The sequence below is a fragment of the Rhinoderma darwinii genome, chromosome 1 (genome assembly GCF_050947455.1).
Source record: "Rhinoderma darwinii isolate aRhiDar2 chromosome 1, aRhiDar2.hap1, whole genome shotgun sequence".
In the NCBI taxonomy this organism is placed as follows: domain Eukaryota; kingdom Metazoa; phylum Chordata; class Amphibia; order Anura; family Rhinodermatidae; genus Rhinoderma; species Rhinoderma darwinii.
The window spans coordinates 107,324,033-107,341,879 of NC_134687.1; the positions used below are offsets into that span (position 1 = coordinate 107,324,033).

Sequence of the window (17,847 nt, forward strand, 5' to 3'; positions counted from 1 at the left end):
TGATTTCATTCTTGGATGGGAGATCCCACAGATCACAGATCAGGGTCTTCAGAAATGAGAAATATGTGCCTTGTATTTAAAGTACGAAAAAATAACACAAGCACTCAAGTATAGAAATACATTTAGAAAGGGATTCTTTTTAGAAATTTCCAAAGATTTTAATTTGAAAGATATGTGTTGTCATGTTCAGGTAACACATATCTTGAGTGCTTGGATTATTTTTTCGTTCAAATTGTGGGTTGTCCAAACCCGAAACCTCATAGAACCTGAACATCTTAGCAAGGAGTGCAGTCCATCATTTTACTTCTATTGTATTTAAAGTAAACTTTTGGTAAAACGCAGAAGTGAAGGCATCCACCCCGTCCTCTAAAGTTATACTTACCTGGTGCCCACCATTCCAGAGATCCATGGAAGTCTTCATAGAGACGGCTCCTTCAGCATGGCTGCATGTTCAGGTCCCAAGCAGCCGTTGTCATGAGCCGCCCAGTAAATTGTAAAGGAATTAACTGCACCCCAGATTCACAATACTCGGTTACTTATGCACAATATCAAGGCTTCTTGCAGTGGTTCTGTCGCTGTGACGTGATGATATACTGTAAAGCATGACGTGCTTTATGTAATCGCAGCACTGCTTTGGAGAGATACTTTGATTGGCCGTGATATCATTTGGTTCGTGTGTAATTCTGTCTTAAAGGGTAACTAAATGTTCAACAAACTTCTGACATGTCATAAGTTTTGATTGGTGGAGGTCCGAGTGCTGAGACCAACACCAATCGCTAAAACAAAGCAGCATAATTGCTGGTGTGAGTGCTCAGCCGCTTAGTTTCCGTTTGGCTTTTTCCGGAAATCAATGTAGCGCAGTACGGGCTCAATAGTAAGTCTATGAGCCCGTAGTCCGCTACATCGGCTTTCCGGAAAAAGCCGAACAGAAACTAACTGGCTCAGCGCTCACACGAGCACTTCTGCCGCTTCGTTTTAGCGTTTGGTGGGGGACTCCGTGCTTAGACTCCCACCAATCAAAACTTATGACATGTCAGAAATTTGTCAAACATTTAGTTACCGTTTAACTGGATTTTGTAAAGCGGTGGGTAATGGCAGTATGGCTTTTCGCTTAAAGGCTATCTACACTTTTGAATTGATTTTTTTATTTTTAAGTCTGTGTTTTGAATCACTTTTCTAATTGTATTTTTGCAAAATATATTTTACTTTTTACAATACAGCTTCTATGTATCCTCTATAAAGCTGTATTGTTTTCTCTCAGACGATTCTGTCAGTTCAGCTGAACTGACGGCTCGGGCATGAGCGGGTCCTGAGTGTCTCTTAAACACAGGATCCACCTAATATCGATCACATCCAAACTCAAAACTTGAATGCCACGTGAATGCCAGGACCCAAGTCTTCCCAGCAGAACGTTGCCCAGAGCATCACACTGCCTCTACTATCTTTTCTTCCTCCCATAGTGCATCCTGGTGACATCTCTTCCTCAGATAAGCGGCGCACACGACTGTCCACATGATTTAAAAGAAAACGTGATTTATCAGACCAGACCTCCTTCTTCCATAGTCCAGTTCTGATGCTCAGGTGCCCATTGTAGAGGCTTTCATCCATGGACCGGGTTCAGCATGGGCACTCTGACTGGTCTGCGACTACGCAGCCCATTGTACAGCAAGCTTCGATATCCTGTGTGTTCTGACACATTTCTATCATGGCCAGCAGTAACTTTTTTAGTATTTTGTGCTCTTCTGTGGGATCAGATCAGACAGGCTAGCTATAGGCGAGTTATAGAGATCTTGATATGATATTTTCTCTGAAGAAGGGACTAGTCCAATCTCTAAACGGTCAGATCCATTTTATATATTTTTATCATGATTTAACAAGTTATACTTTCCAAGCTCTGTTTTGTTTTTGTATTAAAAGATGTGTTTTAAGGGCATTCTTAAACCTATGGATGTTGGGAATTATTCTGATTGTCTGGGGTAGCGCATTCCAGAGGACTGGTGCAGCACGAGAGAAATCCTGGAGACGGAAGTGGGAGGTTCGGAATATGTAGAATGTTAGAATTAGTCAGGTTGGGCTCAAGTCAACTAAGCCCTAGGTTAATATATGTTTTAGACAACTTTTTCTGTATTACAAAATACAGTTTTATAATCCACTTACCAATGTACATTTACCTTATGGCTCCTATTCGGGGCAGAACAACTGCACACCGATCAGGCCTTCAGAAAGGTTTTTCTTTAGTTTTTTCTTCATTAACATAAATCTGAGCTTTCATTATTAGTTTATAATTGAAACTGTACATCCAATAAGCACCACTTGGTGGAGCCACATCCCAAGGTATTTGTACTAGCAAACTTTTATGCCACTTTTTTTTATGCTATTTTCGTCATTTATTTTGCAACAAATTACATTTACGTTTCGTGCCATTTGTTATATTTTTGCATTTTATATTGGAGAAGGTATAATGCTTTTGGTTTATACTTGTGGTTTACATTTAAAAGTTGCAATTTATAAATATGGCTGAAAAGTTATTCCACCCATAATGACACCCACTTGGCTAGCATAATCCACAAAGTGGCACATACGGTGCAAACAGTAATTATTTTTGGCGCAAATACTTCATGAATCGAGCAAACACATTATATGACATTATTTCCACTCAACATGCTCCAGAAAAGTGGCGCATGGAGCATGATACGTGTCTGTTCAGTACTGACTATTCTGCACTGCTGTGTTCTGGATACTCAAGAAACAAACAAACAAAAAAACAAAAAGAACTTGTGTCCTTTCCATTTCAGAGATGGACTTTTATTAAGAACCAAGAAAGAAGAAATACTGTCTCAGCTATCCATTAACCTCATAGGATCAATGTACACGTGTAAAGTGGCATTGAGGGGTATGGTCCAGCAGCAACGTGGAGCCATTGTCAACATTGGTAATGAATTTAATATGAGCAGTAAATAAAAGTGCATTGTAAAAAAAAAAAAAAGCTGCTGAACCGATTTCTCTGGCATTTGGCATTTTATTAACTCGATTTTGACTAAACATTATTTTCCATTTTTTCACCGTCGTATTTGGTTTTCTGTCGGCATAGCTGTACGAGGGTTTGTTTTTTGTGGGACGAGTTATATTTTCCAACTTCACCATTTTTGGGTGCATACAATATATTGATAACCTTTTTTGGGAAGGAATTGAAAAAACCCCCAGATATTTCAGCATTGTTTTTCACGTTATAAATTTCCGCTGTTTACTACGCGGCGTGAATACAATTTTATTCTGTGGGTCGGTACGATTACGGTGATACCAAATATATATAGGTTTTTTATGTTTTACTGTGCACATAAAAAACACTTTTTAAACAAAAATGATTTGTTTTTGTATCGCCTTATTCCAAGAGCCGTAACTTTTTTATTTTTCCGTCGATGTCACCATATGTAAGTCTGTTTTTTGCGGGACGAGGTGTAGTTTTCATTGGTACTATTTTTGGGGTATGAGGGACTTATTGATTAACTTTTATTTTTGGGGGGAATGGAAAAAAAGGAATTTAGCCGCTGTTTTTCTTTGTACGGCGTTCACCCGGTGGTTTAATGAATGAGATAATTTGATTGTTCGGGTCATTACGATCGTAATATATATGTCTATGTTTTATTGTAATCTTTTTTTTCTTTTTTTTTATAAATTGTAACTGTTTTTCATTTAAAAAAAATTCAGTCCCACTGGGAGACTAATGGGATCTTCTGATCGCTGATATAATGCTTTGGTATACTTAGTATACCAAAGAATTACTGCCTGTCAGTGAGAAACTCTGGCACAGCCTAATAGGCATATAGCCATGACAAGCCTTGGGGACCTTTCTTAGGAGCCGGCTGCCATGGCAACCCGTCGCCAGACGGCGATTGCATTCGTGGGCCGCCGATCGGTTACAGAGGGAGCACCCTCCCTCCGTTAAATCACTTAAATGTTGTGGTTGCTATTTACCACAGCATTTAAAGGGTTGAATGGCCGGGACTGAAGGTTTCTTCAATCACAGCCATTGCAATAGGAGCCAAGTTGTCAGTCACAGCCGGGCTTCCGCGGTAATTGTGCAGGCACAGCTTCTGTGCCCACACGATCACCATCACAAAAAAAAGCAACAAAATGGCATCTTAATTTCTACGGAAAACTGAGTTTTTTCCCTATTAAAGTCAAAAAGTGAAAAACACACCCTAAAGAGACAGTGGATAGATCATGTATTTTATTATTTGTCTTACAGTCTGTATTATATCCATGAGCGATAAGATTCTTATCAAACACAACTTTAGCTTTGAGAGCTTCTATAAGGCCTCATTTACACGAACGTGATATACGTCCGTGCGACTCGCGTGCTTTTCACGCGGGTCGCACGGACCTATACAAGTCTATGGGGGCATGCAGACAGTCCGTGAGTTTTGCTCAGCGTGAGTGCGCTGAAAAAAACTCACGACATGTTCTAAAATTCTGCACTTATCGCGCATCACGCACCCATTGAAGTCAACTACGGAAGGTCGCACGGAACTTCGTGATTCGCGCAAGAGCTGTCAAACTCTGAATGTAAGCAGAAAAGCACCACATCCAAACAGAGTGTCTTAGAGATGAGCGAACCGAACTTCACCGGGTTCGGCCGAACTCGTTTTGAACGAACCCGGCAGGAGACAGTCACTGTCCAGGGTGCTGAAAGAGTTAAACTGGTTCAGCACCCTGGACAGTGACTTCCGATCACAATATACATGAACGTGTAAAAAAAAAAAAGAAGTTCTGACTTACCGATAACTCCCGGCTTCTTCCTCCAGTCTGACCTCCCGGGATGACAATTCAGTCCAAGTGACAGCTGCAGCCAATCACAGGCCAAGCACAGGCTGCAGCCAATCACAGGCTGCAGCGGTCACATGGACTGCCGCGTCATCCAGGGAGGTGGGGTCGGATGTCAAGAGAGGGACGCGTCACCAAGGCAACGGCCGGGAGACCGGACTGGAGGAAGCAGGAAGTTCTTGGTAAGTATGAACGTCTTTTTTTTATTCACAGGTTGCTGTATATTGTGATCGGAATTCACTGTCGAGGGTGCTGAAAGAGTTACTGCCGATCAGTTAACTCTTTCAGCACCCTGGACAGTGACTGACGTCGACTAGCCTCATCTCTATGATGGCGGCTGCGCGAAAATCACGCAGCCGCGCATCATACACTGATGACACACGGAGCTGTCAAGTGCCTTTTGCGCACGCAAAACGCTGCGTTTTTTTGCGTGCGCAAAACGCTCACGCTCGTGTAAATGAGGCCTAAGGCAGTGAATTCCCAGACTGCAATCACCACAAAATGTTCTATGCAGATATTGATCCAGGAATTTTTCAGCTCTGAAATCTGCAGAACTGCGATTACATCTCTGGACTATAATAAAGGATGTAAGCCATGATCATTATAATATAAGTAATAAATTGTATTTAATGAGTTACCTAGGATTCTATTTAGATATATAAAATGGTGTTTAAAAGTGGATATTCGCCTTAAAAAGAATCTGTCAGCAGTTTGGAGTCCACAGGGTGGGGAGTGCAGTGTATCTATACTGGTGGTACAAGTTCATGCAAGTTGAACTCAGTTTTAATTCCCCCAGTGGCACGATTGTAAGTACTCTGGAGGCGGCCCCTTGATGTTTCAGCGCTCCAGACCCTCCCCTCTTCTTGACGGCTCTAGTGGTCTCCTGATTGGACACTAGTGCCATCACGCAGATGGCAGGGCCTGGAGCACTTGAACATAAAGGGACCGCCTCCGTAGCACTTGCGAATGTTGTGCCTAGGGCATGAAAACTTGTTTTACTCGTTCATGCAACTTCCATGACCGACACCACCGCTATAGTTATGCTACACTCCCCAACCTGTATATGAGGGTTCAAAACTGCTGACCCGATTTTTGTTGTAAAGATCATACACACAGGGCTTTTTAATGCATCTTTGGTACATTTGACCTGAGATGCAGCACCCAACAGAATCGGCAAGTTTGCCTAGTTATGTAGTATATACATCCTCTGCTCCTGTTCCATGCCATTCATGAATATGTACAGTAAATCCAGACATCTCCCGTGAACCCTCCACGTAGTTCTGTGTGTTATTACTGATGCTGAATGTTACTGCTCTTCTCTGACTGCAGGTAGTATTGTTGGTCATAAAGGTAATGCTGGACAGAGTGTGTACAGTGCCAGTAAGGAAGGCTTGGTTGGATTTTCCAAGTCACTTGCTAAAGAAGTTGCAAGGAAGAATATTCAGGTTAATGTGGTCGCCCCAGGTAAGATTTTTGGGAGAACATTTTATTATTTCTGTGGGAATAAAGCACTGGTCTGTTTTTTCAGATGCCCAGATTCACCAATGTGTTTTAAGGTGCATTTGGGGATCGTAGTTAATGCAGATAGGTGCCATGCAGTCTTTACTAAAAAATAAAAATAAAAGAAAAATACAGCCAAAATGCGGTTTGGGTACAGTATTACTAATAAAGTTTAGCTCCAGTTGTACTAAACTGACATCAGGGGAGGAGAGATGCTCCTGCTCACTTGCCGTGGCAACTGTGCATGGGTCGAATTCCAACTAATAGGACCCATGCATGATATTCTCTGGTGGTTGTACGGTTGCCACAGCATCTCTCCATGCTCCATGTCCGTTCGGGCAGAAAAGTACAACTGGAGCTACGCTTTAAGGCCTTGTTCACACGGTGCAAAAAAAATCAACTTTGCTGGCTCCATGCACACCTACATTTTGAGACATCCAGCAGTACTCATTTGATAAACTTCATCGGGAGCCGCTGATAATTTTGTATTGGGGCTTCTCACTATCCCATGTGGCACATGAGAAGCCCCAAAATGGACTGGTAATTTTTTTCTGCCAGGAGATAAGCAATTGCCAGAGGTATCTCCCTCTCCGCAAATATGCATGATCGGCCAACATGGGGAGGTCGGGTGATAGCTATCGGCCGCATGAGCATTTAACAACTATCTTCGGCTTCGTTCACATCTGCGCTAGGGTACCGTTCCGTCGGAGCTTTCCCTCGGAACGGGACCCTGACTGACAAACGGAAACCAAAGGTTTCCAGCACCATTGATTTCAATCAATAGCGTTGATTCCGTCAAAACGACGGAACCCCTGCACGACTGAGACAAACGGAAACCATTGGCACCGGATTCGTCACCATTGAAATCAAACCTTTGGTTTCAGTTTGTGTCAGTCAGGGTCTTGTTCCGTCGGAACGGGACCCTAGCACAGATGTGAACGAAGCCTAACGTGGCATGGGACTATCTTAAGCCTTGGGCTAAACAAAGATGTTTTGTTGATAGACTACTGCAGTCCATAGGAAAACAATGAGTTGCTTGTATGTACAGGTTTCATAAAGAAATAAGGAGAAAGACGTGGGGTATAAAAGCAGTTGCACAGAATGATGCTTTGATTTTACAGGCAGCATTGCTGTTGGCAAGTTTAACAACACCCTGAACTCTTCTATTGGACCCCACATTACAGTGTATTTTATAATTGTGGATTGGTGAAGGTTATTAATTTACTTGATGCTTAAATTCCTTCTAGGATTTATTCACACGGACATGACCTCAAGTATAGAAGAGACCTCTTTAAAGCAGACTATTCCACTGGGAAGATTTGGAGAGGCAGATGACGTTGCACAAGCTGTCGCTTTCTTGCTCAGTTCCTCATACATTACTGGTCATGTATTAGTGGTGGATGGCGGTTTACAACTACAGATCTAAGCTATTTTACCATGTTTTTCTGAGGCTTGATGATTTTGGCAGAGAAGATAAAGAAAATACTTACAGTGTGCATTTCCTAACATACTTGCGTATATGCACAGCAGTACATTGTTAGATGAGAAGCTCCTCTTAACAGATCAGTCATCCCATTAGTATATGAAAACCATGCTGGGTCACAATTGTGATCTGTAAGGGCTTGTCCACACGTAACGGTATTGATGCGTATTTTCCATCCGGAATTGCAGATGAAAAATACACAGCAGGGTACAGGAACTGCAAAGTGGGTGCGAATGAACAAATGTCATCCACACATTGCAGAAAATTTCAGTTTAGAAGTACACCTGCGGTGCGTATCTTTAGTTCCGCAGCATGTCGATTACTGTTGCAGAAAGTGGAAACAATTCATGCGTTTTTCATAGGAGATATCACCATTACACAGGCTTGACATAACGCAGCAAAATCCGCATAATTTTCTGCATTAAAGAGGCTCTGTCACCACATTATAAGTGGCCTATCTTCTACATAATGTGATCGGCACTGTGATGTAGATTACAGCAGTGTTTTTTATTTAGAAAAACGATCATTTTTGACAGCGTTATGACCTATTTTAGCTTTATGCTAATGACTTTAATGGACAACTGGGCGTGTTTTACTTTTTGACCAAGTGGGCGTTGTGGAGAGAAGTGTATGACTGACCAATCAGCGTGATACACTTCTCCCCATTCATTTACACAGCACATAATGATCTAGCTAGATCATGATGTGGTCACATACTCACACATTAACGTTACTGAAGTGTCCTGACAGTGAATAGACATCACTACCAGCCGGGACGTGATGTCTATTCAGAATCCTGACACTTTGGTAACGTTTGTGTGTGACTTCGAGCACAGCACATCGAGATCACGCTGGGCTGTTATTTACAGCGTAATCTCGTGAGATTACGCTTGCTGTGCTTTAAATCCCACACAAACGTTACCGAAGTGTCGGGATTGTGAATAGACATCGTGTCCTGGCTGGAGGTGATGTCTATTAACTCTCAAGACACTTCAGTAAAGTTAATGTGGGTGTATGTGGCTGCACATAGTGATCTAGTAAAATCACTATGTGCAGAGTAAATGAATGGAGAGAAGTGTATGATGCTGATTGGTCAGCATCATACACTTCTCTCCACAATGCCCACTTGGTCAAAAAGTAAAACACGTCCAGTTGTCTATTAGGAAAGTCATTAGCATAAATCTAATATAGGTCATTACTCCGTCAAAAATGATCGTTTTTCTAAATAAAAAAACACTTCTGTAATCTACATTACAGCGCCGATCACATCATGTACAATATACGCCACTTATAATGTGGTGACAGAGCCTCTTTAAATATCGAAGGAAATGGTGCGGTGTTTCTGCAGCAAATCCGTTAATTGTGCACAAGACCTAAACATTTCTTATGTGCTGCGGCTTTTTAGATGCCAAAAATTATGGAGACCTAAGTGACTGTTTAACTTGGTAAAAAAAAACGTGCAAGATAATCATAGCATTTTCATTCAATGTGTCCTTCAGATGTTCTTGTATTGGGTACTATTGCTGAGCAGTAACGCTCACGAGGCGCTGGTGATGATAGAATGTTCTCACATTTATTGTAATTCCTTATTTGCACATGAACTGGTGGTAACTAATTCCAGAAGATTATTAAACCGCTGCCGGGGGAAGTTGACCTCACATTGTATTTGACTTATTATGATTAAAGCGGTTCTGTCACCTGAATACGCTGCCCTACTTAAGAGCTGCATACTGCAGGTGCTGACAGAGGACTCGTCCTAGGAGTCCTCTGTATTCATCAGGGGTCACTCCTCCCTCATCTTCCACCCCGCTTCTCCACTGCAGGGGGAGCACTCCCTCCATGAATAGTTACAAGTCTGCTGTATTCCTTCTTAGCCAAATGACCCAATATTATTTTGTGCCATTTGAACTAATAGCACAGGGAACCTTTGGGACATTCTGGTAACAGATCTGCTTTAGAGCTGCCTTAACTTGTTGTCATTCATTACTCCATTCATCACGTATGAGACACTATTGTGTATCCGACCAGTAAAGAAGCTGTCTTTAGTTCACAAATTCCCTGAAGACCCTAACTTTCTGATATTAGCTGACGCTACTAGTTGAAGCTTATTTTTTTGACGCACAAAAGACAACTGACATCATAATGGGGGTGGTGGTATAAGATCACTTCATCTGTGACCATTTCTTTGTCACAGACACAGATATCAGTCATCTTTTCTTTAGAAGCCTCTAGACAAAGTGTAAATATAGGAGTTAATATGTTCACACCTCACGTTATATCAATTGGAGCAAGAAATTATCCAGCTCCTGGAAACGTGAGGCTGAAAAAATGTTGTGCTGAATCAGAAATAAACTTGAGGGCTTGTCCAGGGTTAGAAAAACTTGTCTGCTTTCTTCCAGAAACAGCACCACAGCTGCCCATGGGTTGTGTTTGGTATTGCAGCTCATCTCCAGTGAGGTGAATGGAGATGAGCTGCAAAACCACACAACCAATGGACAGGCGTGGCACTGTTTTTTGGGGAAAACGAGCCATGTTTTTCTAACCCTGAACAACCCCTTTAACTTGTCATTTTAGAACATGAGGCTGGATTCACACATTTAGTTTTAATGGAGTTTTTGGTGCAGTTGTTTTCTAGCCAAAGTTGACGAAAAAAGTAAAAGTATAAAGGAAAAAAAGTCTTCTACCGGGTGCCGTTCATTTTGTCTTCACCTTCTCTATGCTAAATTATGTTACAAGATGTGTCTGCAAGGAAACTTGTTGCAGAGCCCTCCCCGACTACTTTGTCTCCAGCAGAAGAGACCATGCTATTTGCCATTTCATCTGCTAGCTTTCTACAAGAGATTTAAAAAGTATTTGAAGGAAGTTTTTGTACATTTATTTCTAGGTTCATCGTCCTTATAAAGCTTCACTGACTCCCTGCTACAAATGTAGTAAGATGACTAAACCTTTAGGCCTCAAACACAAGTGTGTGGCTATGGCTCAGCCACAAGCGCATTATTTAGATACCGCACTTATAGCTGATCTGGCCTGGCTCATGGTATGGTAACTATACAAGATTCCCTTCACTGGAGCTATGGGGCCAAGACCAGGCCCATAGACCATTATTCCTCTACGAAACTTCCAGATGGTGAAGCATGATTCGTCCCTCCAGTGAACGTGTTCCCACATTCAAACCACTCTGATACTTAATATTGCACATGGTGACCACAAGCTTGTGTGTCGCTGCCTGACCATGGAAACCCAATCCATGAATTGGTTTGGAGCTCGGTAGTGAATAATACAACCGAGAAAAGGTTATTTTTATGCTCCACACTCATGGTCCTACCACTTTGTAGCGGAGCTGCTGGTGCTCCTAGACCGTCCTACTTTACAGAAACCGCAATAACAGTGACCAAGGAAGCTACGGACGAAAATTCATTTGTTGTATTGACAGAGCCACTGGAAAGTAATTGAGCTCTTCAGTACAACCCATTGTATTGCATTTTTGTCTATAGAAAATAAAAGGTTGGTTTTATGTGCTTGTTGCCAATAATTGTAGCTGAACTACTGTAAGTTAAAGGGATTTTCTAGTCCCTAAAAATTTATGTCTGATCAGTCTGGGTCCGACTCCAGGGTCCCCTGCCGATCAGCTCTTTTAAAGTGGGTGCTTCTTCCTCTTCATTTCTGCTTGCTCACTGAAGTGCCGACACACATGTAGCAGCGATTCACAGTATTGCAGCCTTCTATTCACTTCAATGGAAAGCGGCTGCAATACCTGTGAATCACCGCTACATGTCTGTAGACGATTCAGTGAGCAAGTAGAAAAGAAGGGGAAGCGCTGCACCCCCTTCAAAAACAGCTGATCGTCGGGGGTTCAGGGAGTAGGACCACGGTCAATCAGCTATTGATGGCCGTTTTTTTGGGACTGTAATTCCCCTTTAGCTCACTGAATTCTTCTTGACATATGATGAATTGTTTTGTTGCTTGCAATGACAGATAGGATCGTTAAATAATCAGTATTGAGTCCATGTATTACATCCAGGAGGAATGCGTTTACAGTTGTATTTCCTGTACATGAAACAGTCTGCGACTGGGTCTCACGAAACAGCTTTGGTCAATGGAAAACTGCTTTACGGTCTTGCAAGAATAGCTACTGATGTTGACAACTAAAATACCACATTAGGAAAAAGTTTGCACGCAGGATAATATTAGTAAGGAGCGGTTGGCGGGTGTACTGTGCACCCGACGTTCTCAATCACTTGTAAATCGAAGGGAATCTGCAACAATAAACCTCGGAGGACGACCTGTTTTGAAGAAACAATCTTTATTTAAGTCCTTGCATAGCAATTATCATATAAACCTTACCCCTCCCCCCCAAAAAAAGTACATTTGTTCTTGTTATTAGACATATGTTGCTAAACTTCAAATTGTCTCAGCTCATAACATGGCCCATACACACCAATGGAGGCATTTTCCATAAATACAGATAAATGGTGACGGCATAATAACACAAGTGATTTCTAAATAACAAGTCACGTTAATACAGGTGTCTGGCTGGTGATAAAAACAAATGTTTTTTAGAAAAATGTTAAGAAACAAATGTTGACAAAGTTGTGCCATCCCATTAGCATGTGCTGATATACCGGGTGGGTGGTGTGCATGAGAACTTTTTATCCCCATCCCTTACAGGTGGCTTGCAGAATAACAACATTTAGTGATATTGTTAAAGGCATTTATTGGTACTAGAACTGCAGACTTCAGAAGACATGGGCATATATGTATGGTGTATATCAAATAAGGCAGCACCAATACCCATACTGTGCTGTCACACTAAACAAGAGAAAGGAAGAAAACAAAAAACACAACTAAAGAACGGTATAAAAAAGGCACTAACTTCCCTACAGCAATACATATTGTGAGTTATATATATATATGTGTGTGATAAAAAACCATATGGAGTATAGCGGAGATAAAACAGATAAATAATGATATGTGCTTCATACACGGGACAGTGTTTTTTTGATTTCTCCCTTGGCCAAGTACTTCTGTACTATTAATACTAACATTTATTTTCTGTTAATTTTACAACATATATTGCTAAACAAATAACATCTGGAAGCCCCCAATACTTGGAGGTCTTGTGTCACCCGTAGTCAGGGATCTGATGGATTTCCTCGTTTTCCGTCATTAACGATACACAGTGTGATGTTAATTACTGCTGGTCAGGAAATGCTTACTCATGTCTTCTCTTCACAGTAACGTAGTCCTTAGTGTCCCGGAATCGCTTTATTTTCATTTCTATCGAAGCAGTCATACGAAAAATTTAGCTGAAAGCATGCTGGCATGAAATCTAACATTAGTCATGTTTTACGTAAATATGCCTGAAAATCAGCAAGCCCGATATGTGGAGAATGTCCTTAACTTGGCACAATATGCCACATACAGAAAATAAAGGGCAGGCATTCAACAAGTGGTACGTCATACAAATTGGCAGTGCTGTATCAATACTGAGCGGTAGTAGCGAACCAACAGAATGTTTTATGTGTTAAGTAAACTTGTAGGGCGACTTCTCCCAGCGCACTTCCCACTTCTGCTGCTTTTAGAGGCCATATTCAGCCCCATGTGTTCACTACATCAGGAAATGCCCTTCAAGTCTTCAGTGGTGTAGTGGCCCCTTTGTGGCTGGTGCTGCTATACTGCAGTCTGCCATATTTACATTTATGGCATACAATTGTTACCAAAGCTATTGTTGGGGCAACTTCAATGGTATCAATTCACTGGAAACAATTTTTTGCCACAAACCATCCTCTATAGTGTGATTTTGATGGTAGGCAATAACTTGTACACTGGTGAAATGTAGCACTCCATCTATACAAGGACTCCTACTACATCCCTCATCTTGTATGAATGATCCATCCAGTTAGCTTTGGTTTTCATTGTTTTAGGCACACCGGGCTTGCGCACATTAAACAACATTCCCTGAATGATAAAACACTTGTCATTTACACCTTCATTTATCATCTACTACATACCATGCACGTGTTCTCCTTGCTTACACTAAATTTAAAATGTACTCTATATATTAACTGGAATACAATAAGTCTCTGACCTTGTAAACTGAGGGTCCCCAATCTCCAAGACAACCCTACGATTCATGAACGTCAGAGTCTTACAAGATTGCATACCTCATGTTTTTGTGTGTGAAAATGTAGTGGGCCACCCTGGAAGTATCTGAAAATTGTTATTGAGAAGTAAATAACATCAAGAAGTTTGCATTGTATTAGTGAACCTCAGTCATTTAGTGTCCTCAGCGATGAACTGCGGGTGCGCAAACAAAGCAGCGCAGAATGGGTGTAAAGCGTTTTATGTGCTACTTCAAGTCCATAGCCAGCTACGTCCTCCTTCACCCCTCCCCCACCCATCGTCTAATCTTCACGAATCCTCAGGACGTTTTAACTCCCAATGTTATTTAATGGTACACGTAGAAGCTAGCTGTATTTTTTTTTTTACACTCCAAGCAATATAGCATTTCACCTTGACAGCTTTTTGCAATTGACAAACATACTGTGGGTGTTTATGGCACTGCAACATAAAACATTGCACACTATCGTCCTACACCAGTGTCTTCTCAGACAGAAGGCACAAACAAGCATAAGAAACGAGATCCTTTCATAGAGCAGAAGAGTGAGTGATACTTATGTGCATAAATACATAAGGTTTATCATTCCTACTATCCTATGCTCAAGACTGCTTACATATATAGTTAATATCAGGTTAGCTGAAGGCGTGTCTGACTGGTTACATGATGTGAGACTGCTGCCCGGTGACAGCTGCAGCTCCCAGTGGCTTCCTCTTATGGCTGCTACAGAAAGTTCCCACATGCCCCATCTACAAGTCATCACTCTCCACCAGTACAGGCTGCAGGTGCACTGGGTTTGCTTCTGGCAAGAACGCGGCTTTGATGTCCAGCCCTTGGTCAGAAAGTGCAGCGTATCGACTAGCGGATGGACGTACTTTCCTTGTCTTGGGAGTGTGTGATTGTTGCCACTGAGCTGTGGAGAGAAATTCAGCTGGTGAGTCAAGATGCACATACAGCAAGTTTACAACTTTGAGGATGAAATTGCAGGTCACTTGACGGTTGTATTCCGGGATAGACACACTACACAAACAATAGAACAAAGATGGAGGTGGCACTCAAATTCCACAATCGTTTTTCTCACCATTTCAGTTCACTAAAGAGCCTTTCTCAAGCAATTCAGAGGCAGCAAACCTGTACATAGTTATATTGGAAGAAAAAAATATATTTTTACCTATTGAGTGCTCATTTGCATTGTCTGACGCCGCTTTTCTCTCGGTTCTATGCTGTAGTTATTTGGTGTGTGTCAAAGCCTCTCATGTCTATATAGCGGCACCAGCCTTTTGCACTTTGTACACAGAGCCCGGACCTTAACCCCATAGAACACCTTTGGGATGGATTGAAACTGCGATTGTGCACCAGACCTCATCCAACATCATTGTCTGGCCTCATACATGCTCTTTTGTATGGGCACAAATTCCCAAAGACAAACTCCAAAACTTTGTGGGAAGACTTCTTCGAAGAGCGGAGGCTGTTATAGCTGCAAACGGGCCCAGCCCAATATTATGGCCAAAGGTTTTGGAATGGGATGTCCAACAAACTCATATACTGTAAGTGTGATGTTCAGGTGTTCACATATTTTTGGCCAGATCGTGTATCTTAGAAAGTGGCAGAACTTCTTACAGCCACTCCGGCAACGTTCTTAAAAAAAAAAGAAAAAAAAAAAAAAAAAAAGAGGACAGGCATCGACCAGGTGTTCAGTGGCCCTTTTGCCGCAAGTTTACAAATATTGGGGAAGGAGAAATTAGTTTTCCTCTTACCGACTTGTTAAGAGATGACCACCTGTGGACACTTGTGTAATGAACTACGGTGATAAAACTGATGTGATATTTGTCTGCGTTTAACTTATTTATGTTTTGTCTGAATTTTGTCTTTGTTGTAAGTAAAGAAAAGAATAAATAAAAGAATTTAAAAAAAAAAAAAAAGTTGCAGAACTTTTCATTTGTACAGTTATTAAACTGTATTTACCTAAATTTGGAAACCCTTTTAATATTGTGGTAAACATCAAACTTCATTAGCTCGTAGGGTAAAACATGAGACTTACTGTGTATATCAAGCCTTGCAGTACAAGATACAATGCCAGCCTCGTTCTTTGCGGACACAGTGTACCATCCAGCATCCTCTTTAGTGGTACCTTGAATTAGTAGGCAGAGGTAACCATAATTATCTTGATGCATGCTGGGAAAAGAAAAACTACAATTAAAACCTAATAATACGTGACTAATGATGTCGCTACAAACAAGTCTGCATTTGGGAATCCAGTTATATTTCAGTAATGTGGTTTACCTTTCTTAGAGCTCATTCAGACAAACTATTTTCATGTTCGGGTGATGTCCTAGTATAGAACGGACAGGACCCAGACTGAACATTGACCTATTATAGTTAAGGGGCCAATTCAGATGTCAATTTTTTTCATGGACCATTTGTCCGTGATGAACAAAAGAATTGCAGCGTGCTCTATCTTTGTACATTTGTCACGCAGGAGTGGCCTGTAGAAGTCAATGGGTCTGCATGAAAAAACGGACGCCATACAGATGACATCCGTTCCATTTTTCACAGATGATTTCCTGAAGACACTTGAAAAGTGAAACCAGGAATTAGAAGCTTTGATCCTGAACATAAGACCTGGTCAGAAGCCAAAAATCTGCCAGAGCAAAATCTCGCAATGCACTCAATGATTTAAGCAAAAGAAAATGGTGTTTCTGTGGCCATGTGACCATCCTTCGGATGTTTTAACTGGGTTACAACAAATGAGGAAATTCTTCAGGGTTTTTTTCACAGACTTAAAGAACGGATGGCACGTATACACTAGGTTTAACCGTAATATCGATCAAAAGCGAAGTTAATGAACTTAGATTTTAACGGTATTGGGGATGTATTCAGTGGAGCCGCTGTCAGCTGAGCGGAACATCTTGCTGACTGCGTAGTAGGCTATGGCTTCGTTCACATCTGCGTCGGGACTCCTTTCATGGGTTCTGTCTACATTTCCATCAGGGGAACCCATGAACGGAATCCAAAACTGAAAGCGTAGGTTTCCGTTTGCATCAGCATTGATTTCAATGGTGACGGATCTGGTGCAAATGGTTCCCGTTCCGTTGATTTGACGGAATGAATAGTGCAGTCGACTACGGTATTGATTACATTTGAGTTAACAGAGTGGGAGTATTAACATCCATTTTGCGAATTATGTCAATTTGCCAGGAATTTCACGCTTAATTCTCAGAGTAGCCTAATTGAAAAATTCTAGGTCTAATTTATGAGGTTTACATTGCCTGACATTTGGGGGTTCTACAAAACCACATTTTGTCATTCACTAGCTATGGCTATCTAAATGTTGTCATTTCTGTTTTGACAAGAGTTTATTACAGTACTTATAACAACCTGACTCGGTCTGTGTTGTAAGTCAGGGAATCATTTTCTTTCTTCCAGAATATTTGTGGTGGGGGCATTCCAGAAACTCGACACTCTAATCTCACTGGGTATCCTTCAGCAACACCTGTGTTTTGAAGTTTTTCTATGAACACTGGTGGTTTGTGGGCATCCCGAGCTGTTGGGAGGTAGGAAAAAACATCGTTATTATCAATCCAAATATCTAGCAGTATTAAGAGGTAGATCACTCAGTAAAACCTACTGGATGGATCTGCAAACCAAAAAAAATAAAATTATTTTTGGATGCATTCGAAAAAAGACACATCAAGATTCTAAGGCACTGTTCACACTGAGTTTTTTTGACGCGGAAAGAGTGTGAAAAACCACGCCAAAAACACCTTCCACTGATTTCAATGGGAGGCGGAGGAGTTTTTTCCCACGAGCAGAAAAAACGCTTGCGGTAAAAAAAAAAATAATAAAAAAAAAATCTACATGACCTATCTTGAGACGTTTTTGAAATCAATGGGAGATGGAAAAAAACACCACGAAAGGCTGC

The 17,847-nt window shown here is 41.4% G+C and overlaps 2 protein-coding genes across 2 annotated transcripts in view; one reads left to right on the top strand and one right to left on the bottom strand.

Moving 5' to 3' along the window:
• Positions 1-7,818, top strand: part of CBR4 (carbonyl reductase 4) — a 32,899-nt gene extending 25,081 nt beyond the window's left edge. Inside the window, exons 4-6 of the mRNA XM_075860264.1 lie at positions 2,796-2,932; positions 6,154-6,288; positions 7,572-7,818. Coding sequence (XP_075716379.1) covers positions 2,796-2,932; positions 6,154-6,288; positions 7,572-7,750 — 451 coding nt within the window. The 3' untranslated portion in view covers positions 7,751-7,818. The remainder of the gene's footprint in view (positions 1-2,795; positions 2,933-6,153; positions 6,289-7,571) is intronic.
• Positions 7,819-12,091: 4,273 nt separating this feature from the next.
• The window catches only part of PALLD (palladin, cytoskeletal associated protein), a 174,477-nt gene continuing 168,721 nt past the window's right edge, over positions 12,092-17,847 (bottom strand). Inside the window, exons 17-19 of the mRNA XM_075860263.1 lie at positions 17,304-17,469; positions 15,967-16,100; positions 12,092-14,838 (exon numbers count right to left, since the gene is read on the bottom strand). Coding sequence (XP_075716378.1) covers positions 14,675-14,838; positions 15,967-16,100; positions 17,304-17,469 — 464 coding nt within the window. The 3' untranslated portion in view covers positions 12,092-14,674. The remainder of the gene's footprint in view (positions 14,839-15,966; positions 16,101-17,303; positions 17,470-17,847) is intronic.